Source organism: Arachis duranensis, chromosome 6 (genome assembly GCF_000817695.3).
Source record: "Arachis duranensis cultivar V14167 chromosome 6, aradu.V14167.gnm2.J7QH, whole genome shotgun sequence".
Lineage (NCBI taxonomy): Eukaryota > Viridiplantae > Streptophyta > Magnoliopsida > Fabales > Fabaceae > Arachis > Arachis duranensis.
In genome coordinates, this window is record NC_029777.3 from 83,962,544 (window position 1) to 83,980,833 (window position 18,290).

At 33.9% G+C, this 18,290-nt stretch overlaps 1 protein-coding gene and 1 pseudogene across 3 annotated transcripts; both read right to left on the reverse strand.

The window, feature by feature from the left end:
- Window positions 1-6,363: 6,363 nt before the first annotated feature.
- Window positions 6,364-10,775, reverse strand: LOC107494370 (hydroxyisourate hydrolase). Of its 3 annotated transcripts, none has more exons than XM_052251360.1 (13): window positions 10,541-10,775; window positions 10,410-10,473; window positions 9,599-9,654; window positions 9,371-9,446; window positions 9,173-9,244; window positions 8,993-9,080; window positions 8,592-8,853; window positions 8,300-8,348; window positions 8,003-8,215; window positions 7,710-7,738; window positions 7,350-7,437; window positions 7,143-7,233; window positions 6,364-6,849 (listed from the first exon to the last, which is right to left on the reverse strand). In XM_052251360.1, exons 1-13 carry the CDS (start codon window positions 10,718-10,720, stop codon window positions 6,603-6,605), a joined length of 1,515 nt encoding a protein of 504 aa, XP_052107320.1. In that variant the 5' UTR covers window positions 10,721-10,775; the 3' UTR covers window positions 6,364-6,602. The 3 variants fall into 3 exon arrangements, with proteins under 3 accessions (XP_052107320.1, XP_052107319.1, XP_015970908.1); XM_052251359.1 differs by having other exon boundaries at window positions 8,300-8,492; XM_016115422.3 differs by having other exon boundaries at window positions 6,367-6,849; window positions 8,003-8,223; window positions 8,300-8,415.
- Window positions 10,776-12,847: 2,072 nt separating this feature from the next.
- On the reverse strand, window positions 12,848-15,175 carry LOC107494333 (hydroxyisourate hydrolase-like; annotated as a pseudogene).
- Window positions 15,176-18,290: the final 3,115 nt, after the last annotated feature.

Here is an 18,290-nt window from a genome sequence, read left to right on the forward strand (position 1 = left end):
ATATAGGCTCCGCATACTCTCAACAACAATCCAATAACTTCATCATCCTCAAATCATCACCAGGCATTACCATTTCTCATCTCAAATCGTTTTCAACAACATCTATTCATGCAGCAGAGCAATCTGCTATGCGAGGGATATAGGCCATGCACACTTTCCTTCCATATTCATCAAGCTCATAATAACCATCATCAGTTTTTACTTCCATTCCGAACTCATTAGCTCATCAATCTCTCAAATCATTATCGGCCATCACCCGGTTCACTACTCTTCCTTCTCTATCAACCAAACTCATCCTCAATACACCAGAAATCTAAACCTCCGTTCGCTAACTTTTTCACAGTTAAACCCAACTTGAAACGCCTAGGACCTTTCCCTTATTCGGATACCCAAAAGAAAGCCAAAGAGTTTTAAAATGGTGTCACAGAAGCTTACAATCTGGTTGGGAAGGAGAAATAGTTGAAAATAAGATTTAAATTTGAGAAACAGAACGTGTGTGTACGCACAGGGATGTGCGTGCGCACGCCCAAGAGAAGTTTTAAAACGTGTGCTTACGCATAGGGGTGTGCGTACGCACAGGTACCAAATTTTGCAATTCTGTTCGCTCGCACAAGGCGTGCGAGCGTCCCTAACAGACTGACCTTCCTAATGTGTGCGTGCGCACAGGGCTGTGCGTGCGCACAGGTTGTAAATTTCGCAGGGTTGTGCGTGCACACAGACTAGAAATCACAAAATTCTGCAACTTTCCAGAATTTTAGATTTTGACACCAATCTTTGAATGATCATAAATTCCTCTACAAAAATCTAATTTTTACAAACTTTATATCAATTTGAAGAGTTTTCAATAAGCTTAAATTTCAAACAAATTTCAACCAATTTTGAAAACTGAGGCATAAGTTATGATCAGACAAAGTTCACCAAAAATCAACTTTTACCAAAAGTCTCAAAACCTCAACTTACCAACACTTCCAACCAAAACCAAACCAAAACAACTTCAAACTCTAATATTCCTCATAACTTACCTTTTGTGTCTCATTTTTATCAATCTTGCCAAGCTTCCATTTACATTTCATTATTCTCAACCTCAACATCAACATATCATACAAAAAACCATTTTCAATCCACACTATCATCCATCATCATCATATCACTAACAAGCATAATGAATTAACCCCATTCAACCCCAAATATTCTCAATATCAATAATATTACTCATCCACATTCATAATTCATATAATTTATCAACAACATCAATATCCATCATTATTCATCCACCATATCAACAACCCTCATCAACAACAATAAAGCACACATTCATCATCAACCTTCATCAACATTAAATACCAACAATCATCATCAAATCATATAATCATTATCATTATTATTCCAGTTCCTTCCACACAACACCACTATGACATCAATCAATCACCATCAATAACCCCAATCATCAATTTTCTCATCAATATCATAATCAAACTCTAACATACACAACTCATAAAATTAACACAATTCACATGCCACCTACATAATTCAATCCTATCTTAAGGTCAACTAGCCTAAGTGTCCAGAAACATTACATATTACATAAAGGAAACCGAGACCATACCTTGGCCGATTCCCAAATGCACCAAAACACTAAAACGAAGCCACCAAGTTTGATCTATAGCCTCAACCAACTCCAACAAACACCAAAACTCAAACTAACAACACATATATCACCAAAATCAAAACCTAAGGTACACAAAACAACAAAACACAAGGGTTTAGTAAAACCTTACCTTTTTCAATGAGATTAGGGGTAAAATTCAACAATTACCTGCTACTAGAGATTACTTAAATAAGCAAAATGACAAAATCTACTCAAAACCCATAACCAAAAACGCACAGAACTAGGGAAGGGAAACTAGAGCGTGAAAAGCGATTTCTTACCAGGTTTGCTTATATAGAAAGGAAGAGCTCGTTGAGAGCTTCGCGTGGCCACAAACGGCTCATCAATCGGAGTCTCGTAGCTCAAGTTATGACTCCCAGAAATGGGAGGTGAATAGTAACAATGGGGTTTCACCCCCCACCACCACCTATCCGAGTTATGGCTCAAGTTATGGCTCAAGTTATGTCTCTCTCTCTTTCCTTCAAAATGAGTTTGAAACTCATTAATTACACATATATATGTTGGGCCCGGTCCAACTCGTTAGCGTTATTGGTCTATTTGGCCCACTTTGGGCCAAAACCTTTAAGATTAGTGTCCGGTTTTCAATTCTAAATTACTTTTACCCATTTTAAAACAATAAATCAATCTTCAAAATCTTATTTTCCTAAATTACACGATACTGGACAGACTAGAGCCGGTACTACCAGCTTAAGCGCTAGTACGCATTTTCACAAAAATCTTTCGAAAATGGTACATTTTCCAACTTAGAAAAATTCACGGAAATCAAATTTCACCTTTAAATTTTGAATATATCTCAGACACTTAAAATTACTATTTTTATTAAAACGGTTTTACGAAAAACTCCGGTTCTTACAGTTACAGAAGTGTGTTGCACTTTCTACTACAGAGGCAGAGTTTATTGCAGCATCTGAAGCATGTAAAGAGTTGTTGTGGATGAAGAAGTTTCTTGTAGCACTTGGTTTCAAGAAAACCCATTATGTGTTGTTGGAGTGCTATTCATCTTGCCAAGAATTTTACTTTTCATGCAAGATCTAAACATATTGATATTAGATATCACTGGATACGGAATGTGCTAGATTCCAAGTTATTGGAACTTGAAAAAGTTTACATTGGTGACAATGATGCTGATATGATGACAAAAGCATTGTCAAGAGATAAGCTTGAAACATGTTGTTTGATTGCCGGAATGGCGAGGGCCTCTACCTAGTCGAGAAGGGGAAGATTTGTTGGGTTTTTTTCTTCTTTATGAGGCCCAAATCCAAATTTTTGGGATATTTTGGGGTCTTTTGAGAAAGTAAGAGAATAGCCACAAAGTGAGAGAGACGAGGGAAAACAAAATTCCCATTTTTATGCAAAGCAGTAAATTTCAAACAGCAACTTCTCATTCGTTCACCGTTGGATCAGTGTGAAATTTAGACTGCAGATTCTTCTTATATTGTTCTTCATTTTGAACGGTAGAGATTTTAATTGAATGTCTGCAGAAAGAGAAATAGGCTTCGAACAACAGATTTGTTTTTGGGTTTTTTTACCTTCCTGTTTCTCATTTATAATCTTTGGTGCTTTGATGTTTTGGGTGGTTATATGCACGTTTTTGTGTTTTATTTGAGACTCTCTTGTACCTCATTTGACTATAGTAGAGTTATTTCATTGGTTTGAAAGATTTGTGATTTTTACCTCTCACATTGAGGAGATTTTCCACGTTAAAATTTCGGTGTGCTCTTATTATTGCTTTACTTGCTATATTTACTTGTTCATAGTTGCTGTCATATTCTGTTGTGAGTGCTTCCATATTATTTTTATGTTGGATATTTGTGTTATTTTTACTGCTAGACTCTTTCAAAAAGTTCCTTGTGTGGTTTCTTTTTCTTTATTAAAGGTGTAAAATGTAATTAAATAAATGAATTAACTCTTACAAATATAAAGAAAAATGTTTGGTTTGATTTGATTAAATCCTAAGTTTAAAAACATAAGTCTATTAGGCTCTAGTAATTTACTTTTTATATCTTCATTTCCTGTTTAGTTTGATAATGATAAAAACTATCATCTAGCAATTATTTGACGTATAGACATCATATTTAGTATAAGAAGTACCGTTAAAAGTTGATTTAGAGTATTACTCTTATTAAAATATTACTCAAATAAAAATTTAATAAGAAGTTTCCATGAGCTTTGTAGTTAAGAATCTTTTAGCCAAAGATACTGTATATGGAGTAATTAAAATCACCGACAGATGGGAATCGTATTGTGTGATTTTAGTGTGGCTAGTACCATTGCTATGCTTGGTCACAATCAACAATGAATTTTACAACAATTAGCCAAATCTTGTGGTTCCATCTATGATGGGGACACTTCTTCAAAAATGGATAGCCATGTCTTACCCCTTGATTTTTCTTAACTACCAGGAAGAAAATCTCATGTTTTAAATGTTGAAAACTGTGATATTCGTGGTTTGTTGAACCAGAAAAGATTAAGAGAGGGAGAAAAATAATTTTTTTTTATTTGAAGAGAATGAAAATTTTTTTAATAGATATCTGTTCAGTTATTACACTTTATATACTATATTTCTTATGTACTCTCACTACAAAAAATTACAACAAATAAATCTACATCTATTATTGATAAAAAAAATAATCTAGGTAACACCTTCTCACAAGTTAGAATTATATAAATCTAACAATCCTAACTTAGAAATATTAGTAAGAAAAGGACCCGGTAGCAAAATTTTGGTAAGAAAATCAGCAAGTTGGACTTTGGAACGAATTGGCATCAGATGAATAAGAGCAGATAAATGTTTTTCACAAAAGATGTGGGAGTCGACTTCAATGTGTTTGGTTCTTTCATAAAAGATGGGATTATTGACAATGTGAACGGCTGACTGGTTGTCACATAATAGAGTAATAGACTTTTGAAGTGGCAAACCAATGAAATCCATTAAAAAAAATAATCAACTAGCTTCACAAGTCGCAACAGCAAGAGACAGCTGAAAAATGTGGTTTGCTTCTTACTCTTCCAGCTAACGAGAGAGTTCCCAAGCATGAAGCAATAACCAGAAACAGAACGACGAATATCGGCACAGGTAGCCCAGTAGCGTCGGCAAACCTGGTGAGATGCAGATTAGAAATAGAGGAGAAGAATAGACTAGTTGCATGTCTGCCCTGTAAATATCGGAGTACGCAAAAAGCAGTAGGTGAGAAGTGGTTGCACAGTCCAAAAACAATCTCAAATGTCCCACAGCATAAGAGATATCGGGTCTAGTGTTTGTGAGGTAAAGGAGTCGGCCGATGAGTTGTCTGTAAGTAGTGTTGTCTGTTAAAATGGTACCGGATTCCTTCGAGAGTTTCTGACTATAATCAAAAGGAGTGGAGAGAGGCTTGCAATCTAGATAACCAAAATTCTTGTGAAGGTCCATGACGTACTTTCGCTGATAAATGTAAATTCCAGAGTTAGAGCGCGCTACTTCCATTCCAAAGAAGTACTTGAGATCACCAAGATCCTTTATTTTAAATTTGTCATCCAAAATTTGCTTGATGGAATTAATTTTGCCAATGTCATTTAAAACCAACTCATCAACATATAGGGAATGATCATAAAAAAACTTCTTATAACCAGCATCAACAAGAGTTTGAGTGAGGTTAATGTTCCATTGTCTGCTTGATTGCTTAAGCCCATATAGAAACTTTTGCAATTTACAAACCAAATCTGGTTGTGACACAGTCAAACCGGGTGGTATCTTCATATAAACTTCTTTGTCCAAATCTCCATAAAAGAAGACAGTATTGACATCCAGCTATTTCAAATGTCATGTCTTTGCTGCTGCTAATGCTAACATTACTCGTAGGGTAGTCATTTTGACAACTAAACTAAAAGTATCACCATAATCCACTCCTTACACTTGAGTAAATCCTTATGTGGAAGAGTTTCTTCTCAATTGATTTTTATTTGATTGAGATTTTATATGTACCAAGTTTTGAATGCAATTTTATTTCTATTTCAAAAGTAACTAATACCTTATCTTGTTTTATGTTTAATTTAAAAACTTTTTTTTTCTTTTCCTTTTGGTACTAGATAGTGTTTGTGGATTTTGTGATTCTTGAAGTTGATATTTTTTTTTGGTTACAAGGAAGGGGCGTAATTGCATAACACTAGATGCTTCTTCGGGACTATGTTCAAGGTTTTCAATGCAGTTGAGGTCTGGGTCAGATAGCAATTTTGTTTGCCTCACATAGAGCTGCACCGGGTTCAAATTCTCTTAGAAGAATATAAAATCATACTAATAATGTATACCTATATAGTGTGTATGAGTGTATAGTGTATGAGACTAATACCTAGAATTAAGAGTTGTCCAATCCACTTGACTAAAATAAAATTCAATAAAAAGCGGTGGCTCCAGCTTTTTTGGTAAGCTGAGAATTGTAAAGGAGAGAAAATAATTAAAACGAAAAAATTGTCGTTGGCTGAATTTTGTCAGAGATATGGATGGTTATAAACTTATAATTAATGAATATAGAACCTGAAATTGATGCAACTAAAAATTATAAAATGTTGTTATTGGATGATAAACCAATATACACAAATCTTAAATGAAATAATTTAAATAGAAACTTTTCTAATCATACTAAGAATAAAGAAAATTTATCATTTCTAAAAAAAATAATAATAATTTTAATACATTTATATTATAAAATGTTTAGGGAACATGTTAAATATATATGATTACATGCATATGAGTTGTAAACTCTTATACTCTCTACTTAATTAAACATTTAAAAATTTTAATTATATAATTATATCCTAAACTTTAAACTTATAAAAAAGGAACAGAGTCCACACACAATGATTATTTGTTTTGGGAAATCCATATCTATTTGTGAAATTTAAGCATAACTGCATGAGCAGATGAAACCGCTATATATATGTAAACAAGTTAAAGTGGCTATTGAAACAAACGGCCAACGGAAACAAGGGATGGATCTTTCTCTAGTTCAATGGCTCTAACACCAGAGGTGTTTCCACCCTTCAAGAAATTCCCATACCATTCTGCAGAGAGTTTTGGGTATCTCTTCAACTTTGGATCATCCCTATCAACATAGTACAGGCCAAAGCTTGCATTATACCCATCCAATAACTCAAATACATCCATGAAAGACCATGCAAAGTATCCCTTTATGTTTGATCCATCTCTGAGAAGAAAAATTTAGGATTACATGAGAAAATTATTAACACATAGAAAGCATAGGTAGTTTCCTTTTATGAGGATCTAATTCAGAATCCAACTAATCTCGTTCGAGCTGAAAAATCGGCTCACTTTAAGGTAACTCGTTAGCCAAAAATCAGTTTTCACATATTATGTAATCAAAATTTTGAAAAGTCTATTTTTAACTTTTTTAAATAAGCTAAATATAGTAGTAACTCATAAGAAAACTAAGTTCTCAATTCTATTTTTTTAACTATAAAAAAACAGCAACTACATTACCTTATGGAATCAAGCACAGCACCAATATATCCATGCAAGTATTCCACCCTTTTCACATCTTGAAGTGATGAATTCCTTGGTGTCCGTTGACCTAACAAAACAAGCCATTTATCACACTTTACCAGTGGCACTTTACCAGTGGCACAACGTATTATAATGATTTGCATTCACCCCGTTGCTGAAATAATATATGAAAGAGAGAGAGACCATTTTCATATATGAATATGGGAGGATTGCCATAAAGGGTCTTCATGATATTCAGCTCTTCACGTAAAGTCCATGGTGTGACAGGATACTGAATAAAGGTAATGCCATGTAGTTATGCAACTAAGTAATCTAAATAAGTGAACCAACAAGTTTAGAAGAATAACTACAGTATGTTTTAATTTTAGGACTATTCTATGTGTACACTAAAATCAACCACTAAAGTCAGCTACCGGTATAAAATATATGTTAGAATACAAATGCCTATTAAAAATAAATTAAACCACACATGTATTTATATACAAATACATTGATGATTGATTTTGGTGTACGAATAGCATTTTTGTTAATTTTAACATTTACCTCTTCATTTGAAAACAAGGCCGGTCCAACTGCCAAAATCAGGAAAGGTGGTTAGTTATTTAAACTTGCTACCCCCAATTACTAAGGTGTAAATTATTGGAGGGTAAGGTGCTAAATGATATGGAAATTAAATTTGATGGAAACCGTTAGGATCCATGATAAGAGACGAGAAAATTCTATATTCAGAATGATAGTTGTAAATATGTGTGGAATGCAATTGGTACAGCATGCTTATATGACCATGTCCAATCTTATTCGAAATCGATTATCCTTAAACATAATGAAATACATACAGATTAGCTGTGCTGCCATGTCTGTGTCATAGTCTCGCAGATTCCTCTTCAGCGCGATAGAATTGTCTGTGATATTAAGGTTGTCGTAAAATATCACGCCTATAAAGTCACATGAACCCTTCAACTGTGCAGATTCACGGTCTGAGAAGGTTGGAATTCTGGAACCTGCATTAGTTTTCATGGAAATGGGATAGTCTCCATGCACCAAGGGTCCTAAAATCCTGCAGAATAAATTAAAAATCAACGAGTCTACAGTTTTAAAGAGAAAAACCACATAATATAAGGTCTCTATCTTACCAACCAAGGAAAAAATCGCGAGCTCTTTGAGTGGCTGCCCGGTCTTCATCTGTATCATTTGCAGGAATGAAACCGAATGAATAGACTGCAATGCCAATAAACCCATATTGCTTGTCCTGCAATATAACTTAGCCTCTATAGAATCATGAACATTCTTTGCCCCAACAAAGGTTTCTTTATGTGGAAGAATATTCTAAATTCAATATAGAAAGACTATGAACTTCAATTAAGAGTTGGTATAAGTAACTAAGTCAAAGCTTTTTCCTTTGCAACAAGTAAATACACTATATACCTTATACTTTCTTCTATACAATCTCACAGCTGAAGAATGTGATAGCAAAATATGATGAACTGCCAAGTAAGGCTCGGTTGTGGAGTCACCCCTACTGCTGTTATATTTCTTGCAAAATGGGGGTGAGCATCGTGTAGGTGGGGTTGTTCCTTCGTCATAACCACCTATGGTGAAGACATTCGGCTCGTTCACAGTATTCCAATATAAGACTCTGTCACCGAACTCTCTGAAACACACATCTGCATAGTTTGTGAAGTCTCTTCTGCATTCACATTCAAGTGATTTTTAAATTGATATTTCTCAGTTCTTTCTACGGTTGTAAAATAAGCAATTCTGTCCTAAGCAAAAGAGTTTCACTGATTAATTCGAACAACACTATGTGCAAGGGTTCATGAACATACATGATTTTAGGACTAACCCATCCTCCGTATTCATCTTCAAGTGCCTGTGGAAGATCAAAATTGTGCAGTGTTACATGTGGTTGGATTCCTGCTCAATGGAATGAAGGAACATATCAGTTGAAGAAGTAGCAATACATCATATACATGGTATTTCAAATTAAGAAAACTCATCATACTTACCATTGCTAATGAGTTCATTGATGAAATTGTTATAGAATTGCAATCCCTTGGGATTGATGGGTCCTCTACCATCTGGGAAGAAAGAAAGAAGGAAAAAGCATTTTTCAAAGGCTTTACTATAGAAAATAATACTGAACATCAATTAAATTTCAACGTTTCTATCTAAAAACACAAGTTTGAGTTAGGAGTATTATATACTTGGAATCAATCTTGACCAAGAAATGGATAACCTATAGGCATCAAGGCCTGTTTCCACCATGAGTTTCACATCTTCCTGCAACATAAAATTATCAGAAACATTTGAAACTCCAGCTTGCATTTCCTCAAACACATTATGTGCATATAATCAATTTTCCACAAATTATAAAAGAAAAAACCACAATGTATGCAAATAATGGAAGAGAAGAGTATTAATGTATTATTGACCTTGTATTTGTGGTAGCCATCACAGGCTATATCTGCATTATCTCCATGCACAAACCCTGTTTTTCACTGAAATTGTTAATGTGGGAGCCCAACAATTAATTTGATTAGATTTTTTTCCCTGGCTGTGTATTAGTATTACCAGTTCCTCATAACTGATTCCCACTTAAGGAAAATTGAATCATAATGCCAATAATTGGTCATCAACTTTTTCCCTCCAACAAAATGTGGCTTAAGAATGATATAAAGATTTTGTTAGATACATTAACATATGTATGATAGACTAATTTTTTTTCACAGTACTTATCGTTAAAAATAGGAAGGAGGCCTTGGTGTAACAGTTGAGTTGGTAACCTCAAGATCATTGGTTCAAACCGTGGAATCAATCACTAGGCTCTCGTCGGGTTGGCTTGGTTAATATGCAAGGACAAATCGGGGGAATATCTGGAGTTAATATTCACATTGGTCCTTGAAATTACACTTGCAACTCAATCTAGTATTCGAAGTTTCGATTTACTCAATTGGACTAGTGTAAGTCACGGAAGTCAAGTTTGTGGACCAAATTGAGTAAATTGAAACTTTGTAGACCAGATCGAAATGCAAGTGTAACTTCGGAACCAATTTGAGTATTAAATTGGAATATATGTATACTAATAATATCTGTTACCTTTTGTACTGTAGTCCATATTAAGCAGGGAAAATCCAATATGATTTATTAACTCCCATGATAAATTGACAACCAATATGATAAACTATGACTCCAAAATTAATTACATGAACAAAGAGAAAAGCAAGAGCAAAAGAAGAAACTTACCAGCATGTGCATAAGTATCCCAAATGCTAGGAGTTCTTCCATCTTCATTAACAGCTCCTTCCCACTATATAAATACAATCATATATTAATATTTAATTATATTAATGAAAAAGTTAATTAAGATGAAGTACCTGATAAGCAGAAGTGCCTGAACCAAAGACAAAATCAGTTGGGAAGTCATTTCTGTTATAGTCATCAGCACTAAGAACTAAACTCATACCCACAAAGTTCAGAAATAATAATAGTAAAAGGGTGAGCTTCAAAGCAACATTAATGCTCATCAAACCCAAACATGGTTCTGGTTTCATCATCTATCTATGTGACTATGTTAGTGTGTGTGTCTTTCTGGATCAATCCTGCTATCTTTGCAACAATAATAATAATAATAATAATAATAATAATAATAATAATAATAAGTTTTGTGTTGGAAACTAAAAAATTCAATAAATAAATAATTTAAATATTTTATTCTTCTTCTAAAAACCTTAAACATTCTCCACAGTAGATTCAATATTCGGTCGATAATAAATTTTTATTATTTCAAAAAAATTATTTAACAAATTTGTTAAAAGACAATTAAATTTAAAAAATATTATATAAAACAATAATCTTTTCCTTTTATAGAAAGACTAAGTTGTCTGAAAATTTTAAAATAAATTATTCGAAAATAATGTATGTAGTTAACTAGTTATTCTAAAATTTAAATAGACAATAAATAAATAAATGAGTCAATAAATGTTCCATACTTAGCTAGTAAAGGAGACCCTACTTATCTGTGACAGAAATCTTCACGTGTCGCATTGGCTTACAGAAGTGTGACACTCCTCCATAGTTACGCCAGTAATCAGTTATCATATGCGGTGGGATTTTTTTATAAATAAATAATTTAANTTATATAATTTAAAAAAATACATATATTTTATTTATCATATAAATAAGATAAATCAATGTGATACACTGTAGATGAGATACACATAATTTTTAAAAATATACTATAAATAAGATATATTTATAATTATTTCATTTACACTATAAACGAAATAAATCAATGTGATGTGAATTGATAAATATACTATAAATTGTCAAATTATATATTTTAATAAATAAATAATTAAAATTATTTATTTATAAAAAAATATCATATGCGGTGTAGTGATGTTGAAACAAAATCTCTTAAATTTAATATTAGATTTCAATCCTATTAAATATATACTAAAATGGTTATTAGTATAAAATATATATTTAAATATTATTTTTATATCAAAATTAATTATTAAAATCATTCACTAATATAAAATATATATTAAAATATAAAATATCTGTAAAATGAGTTAAATAACACATATTTATACACAAAATATATGATAACTGATTTTGGTATACATCTAACATGATTGGTATACAAGATATATAATAACTGATTTTGATAATTAATTTTAGTATACAAATAACATTTTCAATTAGATTTAGTGATTATAAAATATCTTCTCATTTATATTTGTATTTAATACTAGTTTCTCCTTCAATAAGCCTCTGATTTAATTTTCTTCTTCACATAATCAATCTCCAAAGTAGATTATTCAAACTTTTGAACATGAACACTACAAAAATAAATAAACAAACAAACAACTAAACTAAACTGTTGTATTGAGTGGCCAACAGAAACATGTGATGGATCCTTATTAAGTTGTTGAAGATCTCCAACTATAGAAGTGCTTCCACCCTTCAAGAATTTGCTGTACCATTTTCCAGAGATCTTAGGATATCTCTTCAATTCAGGATCATTTCTATATATCAACATAGTATATAGTCCAAAGCTTGATTCATATCCATCCAATAACTCAAATACATCCATGAATGACCATACAAAATAGCATTTTATATTTGATCCATCTCAGAAAACTTATAATGACATAGAAAAATAAGAGATCACATTAGAAGTGTGTAATGTGACAATTCCAAAAATGGAAAATAATAATAATATTAAGAATTTAATTTTGATACACTGGCAGTGTAAAATATTTTACATAGTCATCTAATTATATATGATCTTTTAGATGGATATTCATGCAGTAAATAGAAAAGGTAGTTATTTTTAATGAGTTTGATTTATAAGTAGAAAATTGATAAATTAAGGTTGTTATGGCAGTGCCTCAATGCATCAAGCACAGCACCGGTATCCATAAAGGTAGTTGATCCTTGTCACATCTTGCAATGATGAATTGCTATTGGTTTGTTGACATAACAAGATTCAATCAAGAATATGCATAATTATTCATGTTAATCAATTTTTTAGTCACTCTAGTTCAATTACCCTAAACCATGTGACATAGTTTTTAACTCTTGGATGAGTAATTGGATTATATGTCACTTTATTTGATTTATCAGTAAACCCATAATTAATGTTAACAAATTCTAGCAATTTATAGGATCACTAGTTGTGTAGAATTACTATTTTTGTAATTGATCTTACTCTATCATTTCAGAGAGAGAGAGAGGGAGAGACCATTTTAATACATGAATAATGGAGGATTGCCATAGAGAAGCTTGAGTTTGTTCAGTTCCTCCACCAACTTCCATGGCGTGACAGCAATCTGAGTCAAAGAAAAGCCATATACAGTGAAGCTAAAGCAATAATCTAAATAACTGATCCAATCAATTAAGAACATAGTTACTATTTTTTTCACCTCTTCATTTGAAAACAGATCAACTGCAAAGAAAAAAAACAAAGAAGGATTGTTATTCAACTTATGGCTCCACACATTAATTTAAATGATGCAAAATTTGAAATAGTTAGACATTTCAAAAAATGATAGTGGAAAAAGGAAATGGTGAATTGAAGTAGTGCAATAAGAACTAAGAACATATGATTAAACTTACAGTAAAGCACTGAAGCCATGTCCAAGTTATAATCTCTGAGATTATTATTTAAGGCATCAGGAATTCAGGATTGTCTGTGACATTGATATTGTATTAGTGAATCACACCTATGAAGTCAGCTCAACCTTTAATTTGTTCCGACTCGCGACTTGTGAAGGCTGGAATTCATGAGCCTGCATTTCTCTTCATGGAAACTGGGTAGTCTCCACGCACCAACGGTTCCATTATCCTGCAATAAAGCAGCAGCAGGCATATAAAACTGCCATATCTTTTCTCATTTAATCAAAGTCATTGACAGAAGACAGAAACATTAAGAACTGTTTGCTTTATTTTAACATTTCTTGTTTTTATTTTTACCAAGGAAACAGTGAACAAAGGGAAAAACACAGAACATGAAAATTGATTTTAGAATCTGCAACTTACCAACCAACCATATGATTATAGACTCTCTTACAAGCTACCCTGCCTCGTTCCGTGTTTCTTACTGGATGACAACCAAATGTAAAGATTGATATAAGAACAAATCCATGTTGGTTTTCCTGCAATGTTACTTGTTTCTCAAGAATCATGAATATTCTTTGCCAAAAAAGTTTTTCCTTTTCCATATTTTCAAACACAAAGGTTTCCATCATAACAAATTAATACCGTTGTAGTCTTTACAGAAATTATTAAGTGATATGCACCTTGTACTGTCTTCTGTACAATCTTGCAGCTGAAGAATGAGATAACAAGATATTGTGAACTGCCAAGTAGGGCTCTATTGTTGAGTTACCCTTGTTGCCAGTTGAATGACAGAATGGGGGAGAACAGCGCCGAGGTGGGGTTGTTCCCGAATCATAACCACCGATGGCGAACACGTTTGGCTCGTTTATAGTAGTCCAATACAAGACTTTATCACCAAACTCTCTAAAACACACATAGGCATAGTTTGTGAAATCCCTTCTGCATTCACATTAAAAAAATTCTTTTTAACTCATAATTTTCGGCCGGCTATGAAGTATGAACTATGACTGTAGTATAATAGCATTGAATATTAAGCACAAAATACAATCATGCACAAAATGAAAATAAATAACAACTTGAACTATAGAACCACCTACTTTGAATTATGATAATCACATAGTGCCTAATGTTATAATTCGTAAGGACTAATGTTTATACAATGTGAATTCATACACTTGGAAATTTCAAGAATTAATCTCACCAATGTAATGTTGTAGGAACTCCATATTCATCCTCAAGTACTTGTGGAAGATCAAAGTTGTCTAGTGTTACATGTGGTTGGATTCCTGTAAAGGGAAAAGAAATGGAATGTACATTAATTTTTGGTGACAAATGGAATGTATATTAATTGAATAAGCATAATTGATTCCAAAACCCTTTTTCTTAAAAAGGAATTTCTAGAACCATTGCTAATGAGCTCATTGATAAGATTGTTGTAGTACTCCAATCCCTTGGGATTCACAAGTCCTCTGCAATCTGAAAAAAAAAAAAAAGCATTTTCGAATGCATAATTAAAAATAAAGGCAAAGTAGAGAAAGAGCAATGATAATATAAAACAAAAATTAGGGTTCATAGCATAATACTTGGTATGAGTCTAGACCAAGAAATGGAGAATCTATAGGCATCAAGGCCTGTTTCCACCATCAGCTTAACATCTTCCTGTATTACAACACAACTTGAATTTTAAACTATTGTGTGTACTATATTGAATGCATAAATTTGAGACATTCTTTTTTTTTTTTAATTGTAAGAAAGAAAATCGAAGATTAATAGCATAGTAGAGTACTTTACCTCATACTTGTGGTAGCCATCACAGGCTACATCTCCATTTTCGGTCCCTTCAAACACACACAACTAGAATAAGATTTCCGCAGTGTTTAGTGAGCTAAATTAATTATACTATATAGTATAAATTTAAAAGTAGTATATCATTTATAAAAAAAATTTATAATTTGTATATAATTCAATATAATTATTCAAAAATAAAAAAATAAAAAAAATATACAACAACAAAAGTCTTGTGAAGTTGATCTTTTTCTTAATTATTGACTTATGTATGTTTTTTGATATTTTTATATAATAAAAAACTGTTTTATATACTTTATCATAAAATATAATCATTCTAAAAAGATAAATTTCTTTTTATTTATTAGTGTGAATATTTTCTAAAAATAATTTATTTGGACTTTGAAAAATAAATTATATTTATTTGTTAAAAATGAGAATATAAAAAATTTAGTATACCTTTATAAATATACTTTATTAATCATGATATATTGAAATATATGCATAGTAAATAAATGTTATTCTATCATTATATACTTCAAATATTTGTCACTGAAAATTCTTATTATTATAGTTTTAATATAAATATTAATTATATTTAACCGTTACTTTTTAATTTAATTGAGTAATAATAGGTGTTACGGTGGGTAACCGGAGATTAAAAAGGTGGATGGCGTTAGGTGGCCCAATACGTATGAAAGAGGAGGACTCCGGATGGATCTGCAACTCGGGAGGCTCCTTCCGGCTTGTGCCCGCGAGGGAATGGGGGGTGGTACCTGCAAAGACACTCCGATGCCTAAGTTAGCAAGAGTGTGAGCAGGTCTAGAGAGTATTGGACTTAGAGATACCTGAGGGGTGTCAGTGTATTTATAGTGGTGAGCCAATAACCACCGTTGGAGTAGTGCCGTATCTTTAGGGTGTTAACCGTCCCTATTATCTTGGGGAGGTTAAGATATGGCTTTATGAAGTGGTTAGAGAGATTTTAGGGGCGGTTACTCATTTGAATGAGCACTTATCTGCCAGCTAACCTCACATCCGACTTCTTCAGACCAAGTCGTGATTGATACCGACCTCTTACGTGGAGGTCGGTACTTAGCTAGGCTTAATCCTTCAGATTAGGCCTTTTAATTGGACCTGGGCCTTTATCATTGGGCCAGGGTATGAACAGTGCCCCTACTTGAGCCCAAATTTTTCTTTAAAGTTTGGGTTCAAGTACTTAACTCGGGTTCGTAGTCGACTTGCTTGGAGGAAACATGGGTCTTAGAAACCGACGTGATTTTCGCGACCCTTTGTTTCTGACAGTTATGTCAATTCAATCGTCGTGTCCGTTGGGGAAGCGTTAAGGGCTTTGGTAACGGTGCAATCTCATTAATGACCGCTCCGTTTTTACCATTATGCCCCTTAGCGTGTTTATAAATACTTTCCCTCTCTTTCATTTTTCCGTTTCTGCAATTTTTCAAACTTCTTCTTTCCTTACTCGTGCTGTATTCTTGTGTTCGAAGATTTCTGTTCTCTCCAACCTTCATTTCTCGGATAAAGGTTAGTTTTGTTTCTTCCATGTCATGCCTTATGTTTGCATGTTTTGCTTTGTGAGTGGATAGGTTGACCTGTAGATTCTAGCTTCGTATCTCTCCTCTTTAGGGGCCGTGTTTTTTGATTTTTCTTTTTCTTTTTCCCTTTTGTAGGTTTCTGCCACTTTTCTTTATATATAAAAAAAAAAAATGGCTTCCGTAGATGTTCTTTCTTTGTGGGTTGATGACACTGTCCTTGGGGAGGAACCCCTGGTCGACGCTGAGTTTATCACTCATCTTCGTACTCATCACAGGCTCTGTACTTCGGAGGAGGACGAGCCAAAATATGAACTGATAATCCCGGGTCCTGAAGACCGAGTCTGTTTTGGGAGAGTTAATGAGGCGGCCCCTCATTTTTTCTTTATGTATGAATGTATGATCACCCGCTTGGGTGTTTTTCTTCCTTTCTCAGATTTCGAGATATCTGTTTTGCACCACTGTAGAGTTGCCCCTACTCAACTTCACCCCAATTCTTGGGGTTTTTTGAAGATCTATCAGTTTATTAGCCATGCTTTGGATTTTCCGACCTCTTTGAGGATTTTCTTCTTTCTCTTTCATATGACTAAGCCCTTTAGTGGGCTAAACAACAAACAGCAGTGGGTATCCTTCCGAGCCATACAAGGTCGGAGGATTTTCACCCTTTTTGACGAATCTTTTCATGACTTCAAAAACTATTTTTTCAAAGTACAAGCTGTAGAGGGTCACCACCCTTTCTTCCTTGATGAGCACTCTTCCCCTCGCTTCCCCCTTTATTAGCTAGAGGCCTCCCCTTGTGAGAAGTATGGTCTAGATGACCTAGACGAGGTGGAGGCGGCCGTTGTGGGGTTTTTCCGAGAAGCGTGGGGGAGGGCCCCATACTTGGATACTAGGAAAATCCTCCAGGGAACGCCGACTTTTGTTCAATCTCAATTAGGTAGTACATGCATTCCTTATTTCCGAGTTGTTTCTACCGACTTGAATGTTTAGCCGACTTATAACTGTTGGCTGTTTTTCTTGTAGATATGGCAAGGAAGAATGCTCAGGAGGCTTATCAAAGGGTCCAGGAGGCTAAAGCGAAGTCCCGGGCTAGGTCCGGGGGTGCCAAAGCAATCGCCTCTCCTCCTCCTCCTCCTCCTCCTCCTAAGACTGTGGGTACTCCCTCTCAGCCTATTATAATTTCTTCTTCAACTCTATCTCGGCCACTCCCTTCTGCCCAACTTCTTTCCGAGCCAGAGAAGAAGAAGCGCAAGACTTCAGAGTCTAGCTCTTCTTTGGATGGTGGGGTTAAGGCGGATGCTCTTGCATTCGTCCGAAAGAACATCTATCCTTATATAAGCATGGACGATGTTTCTGTTCGGAACCACCTCACCGCTCTGGCCGAGGAGAGTTTTAGGGCAGCAGGTGTTTGTGGCAAACTTTTGGATATTTTCGAGAAGACTCCTCTCAGCTCTTTGGGGGCATCCTCGAAGGTTGAGGAGTTGGAGGGGAGACTTCTTATTTATGACAAACATGAGAAAGAGTTGAAGGAGGAGAGAGATAAATTGAGGAAAGAGAGGGATCACCTTAAGGAGGAGGAGAGTAAGCTGCGGGCTCAATGCACTTTGGAGGCAAATTTGAGGAAAACAGCACAAGACAGCTACCACAGTTTATTTCAAGATATTGT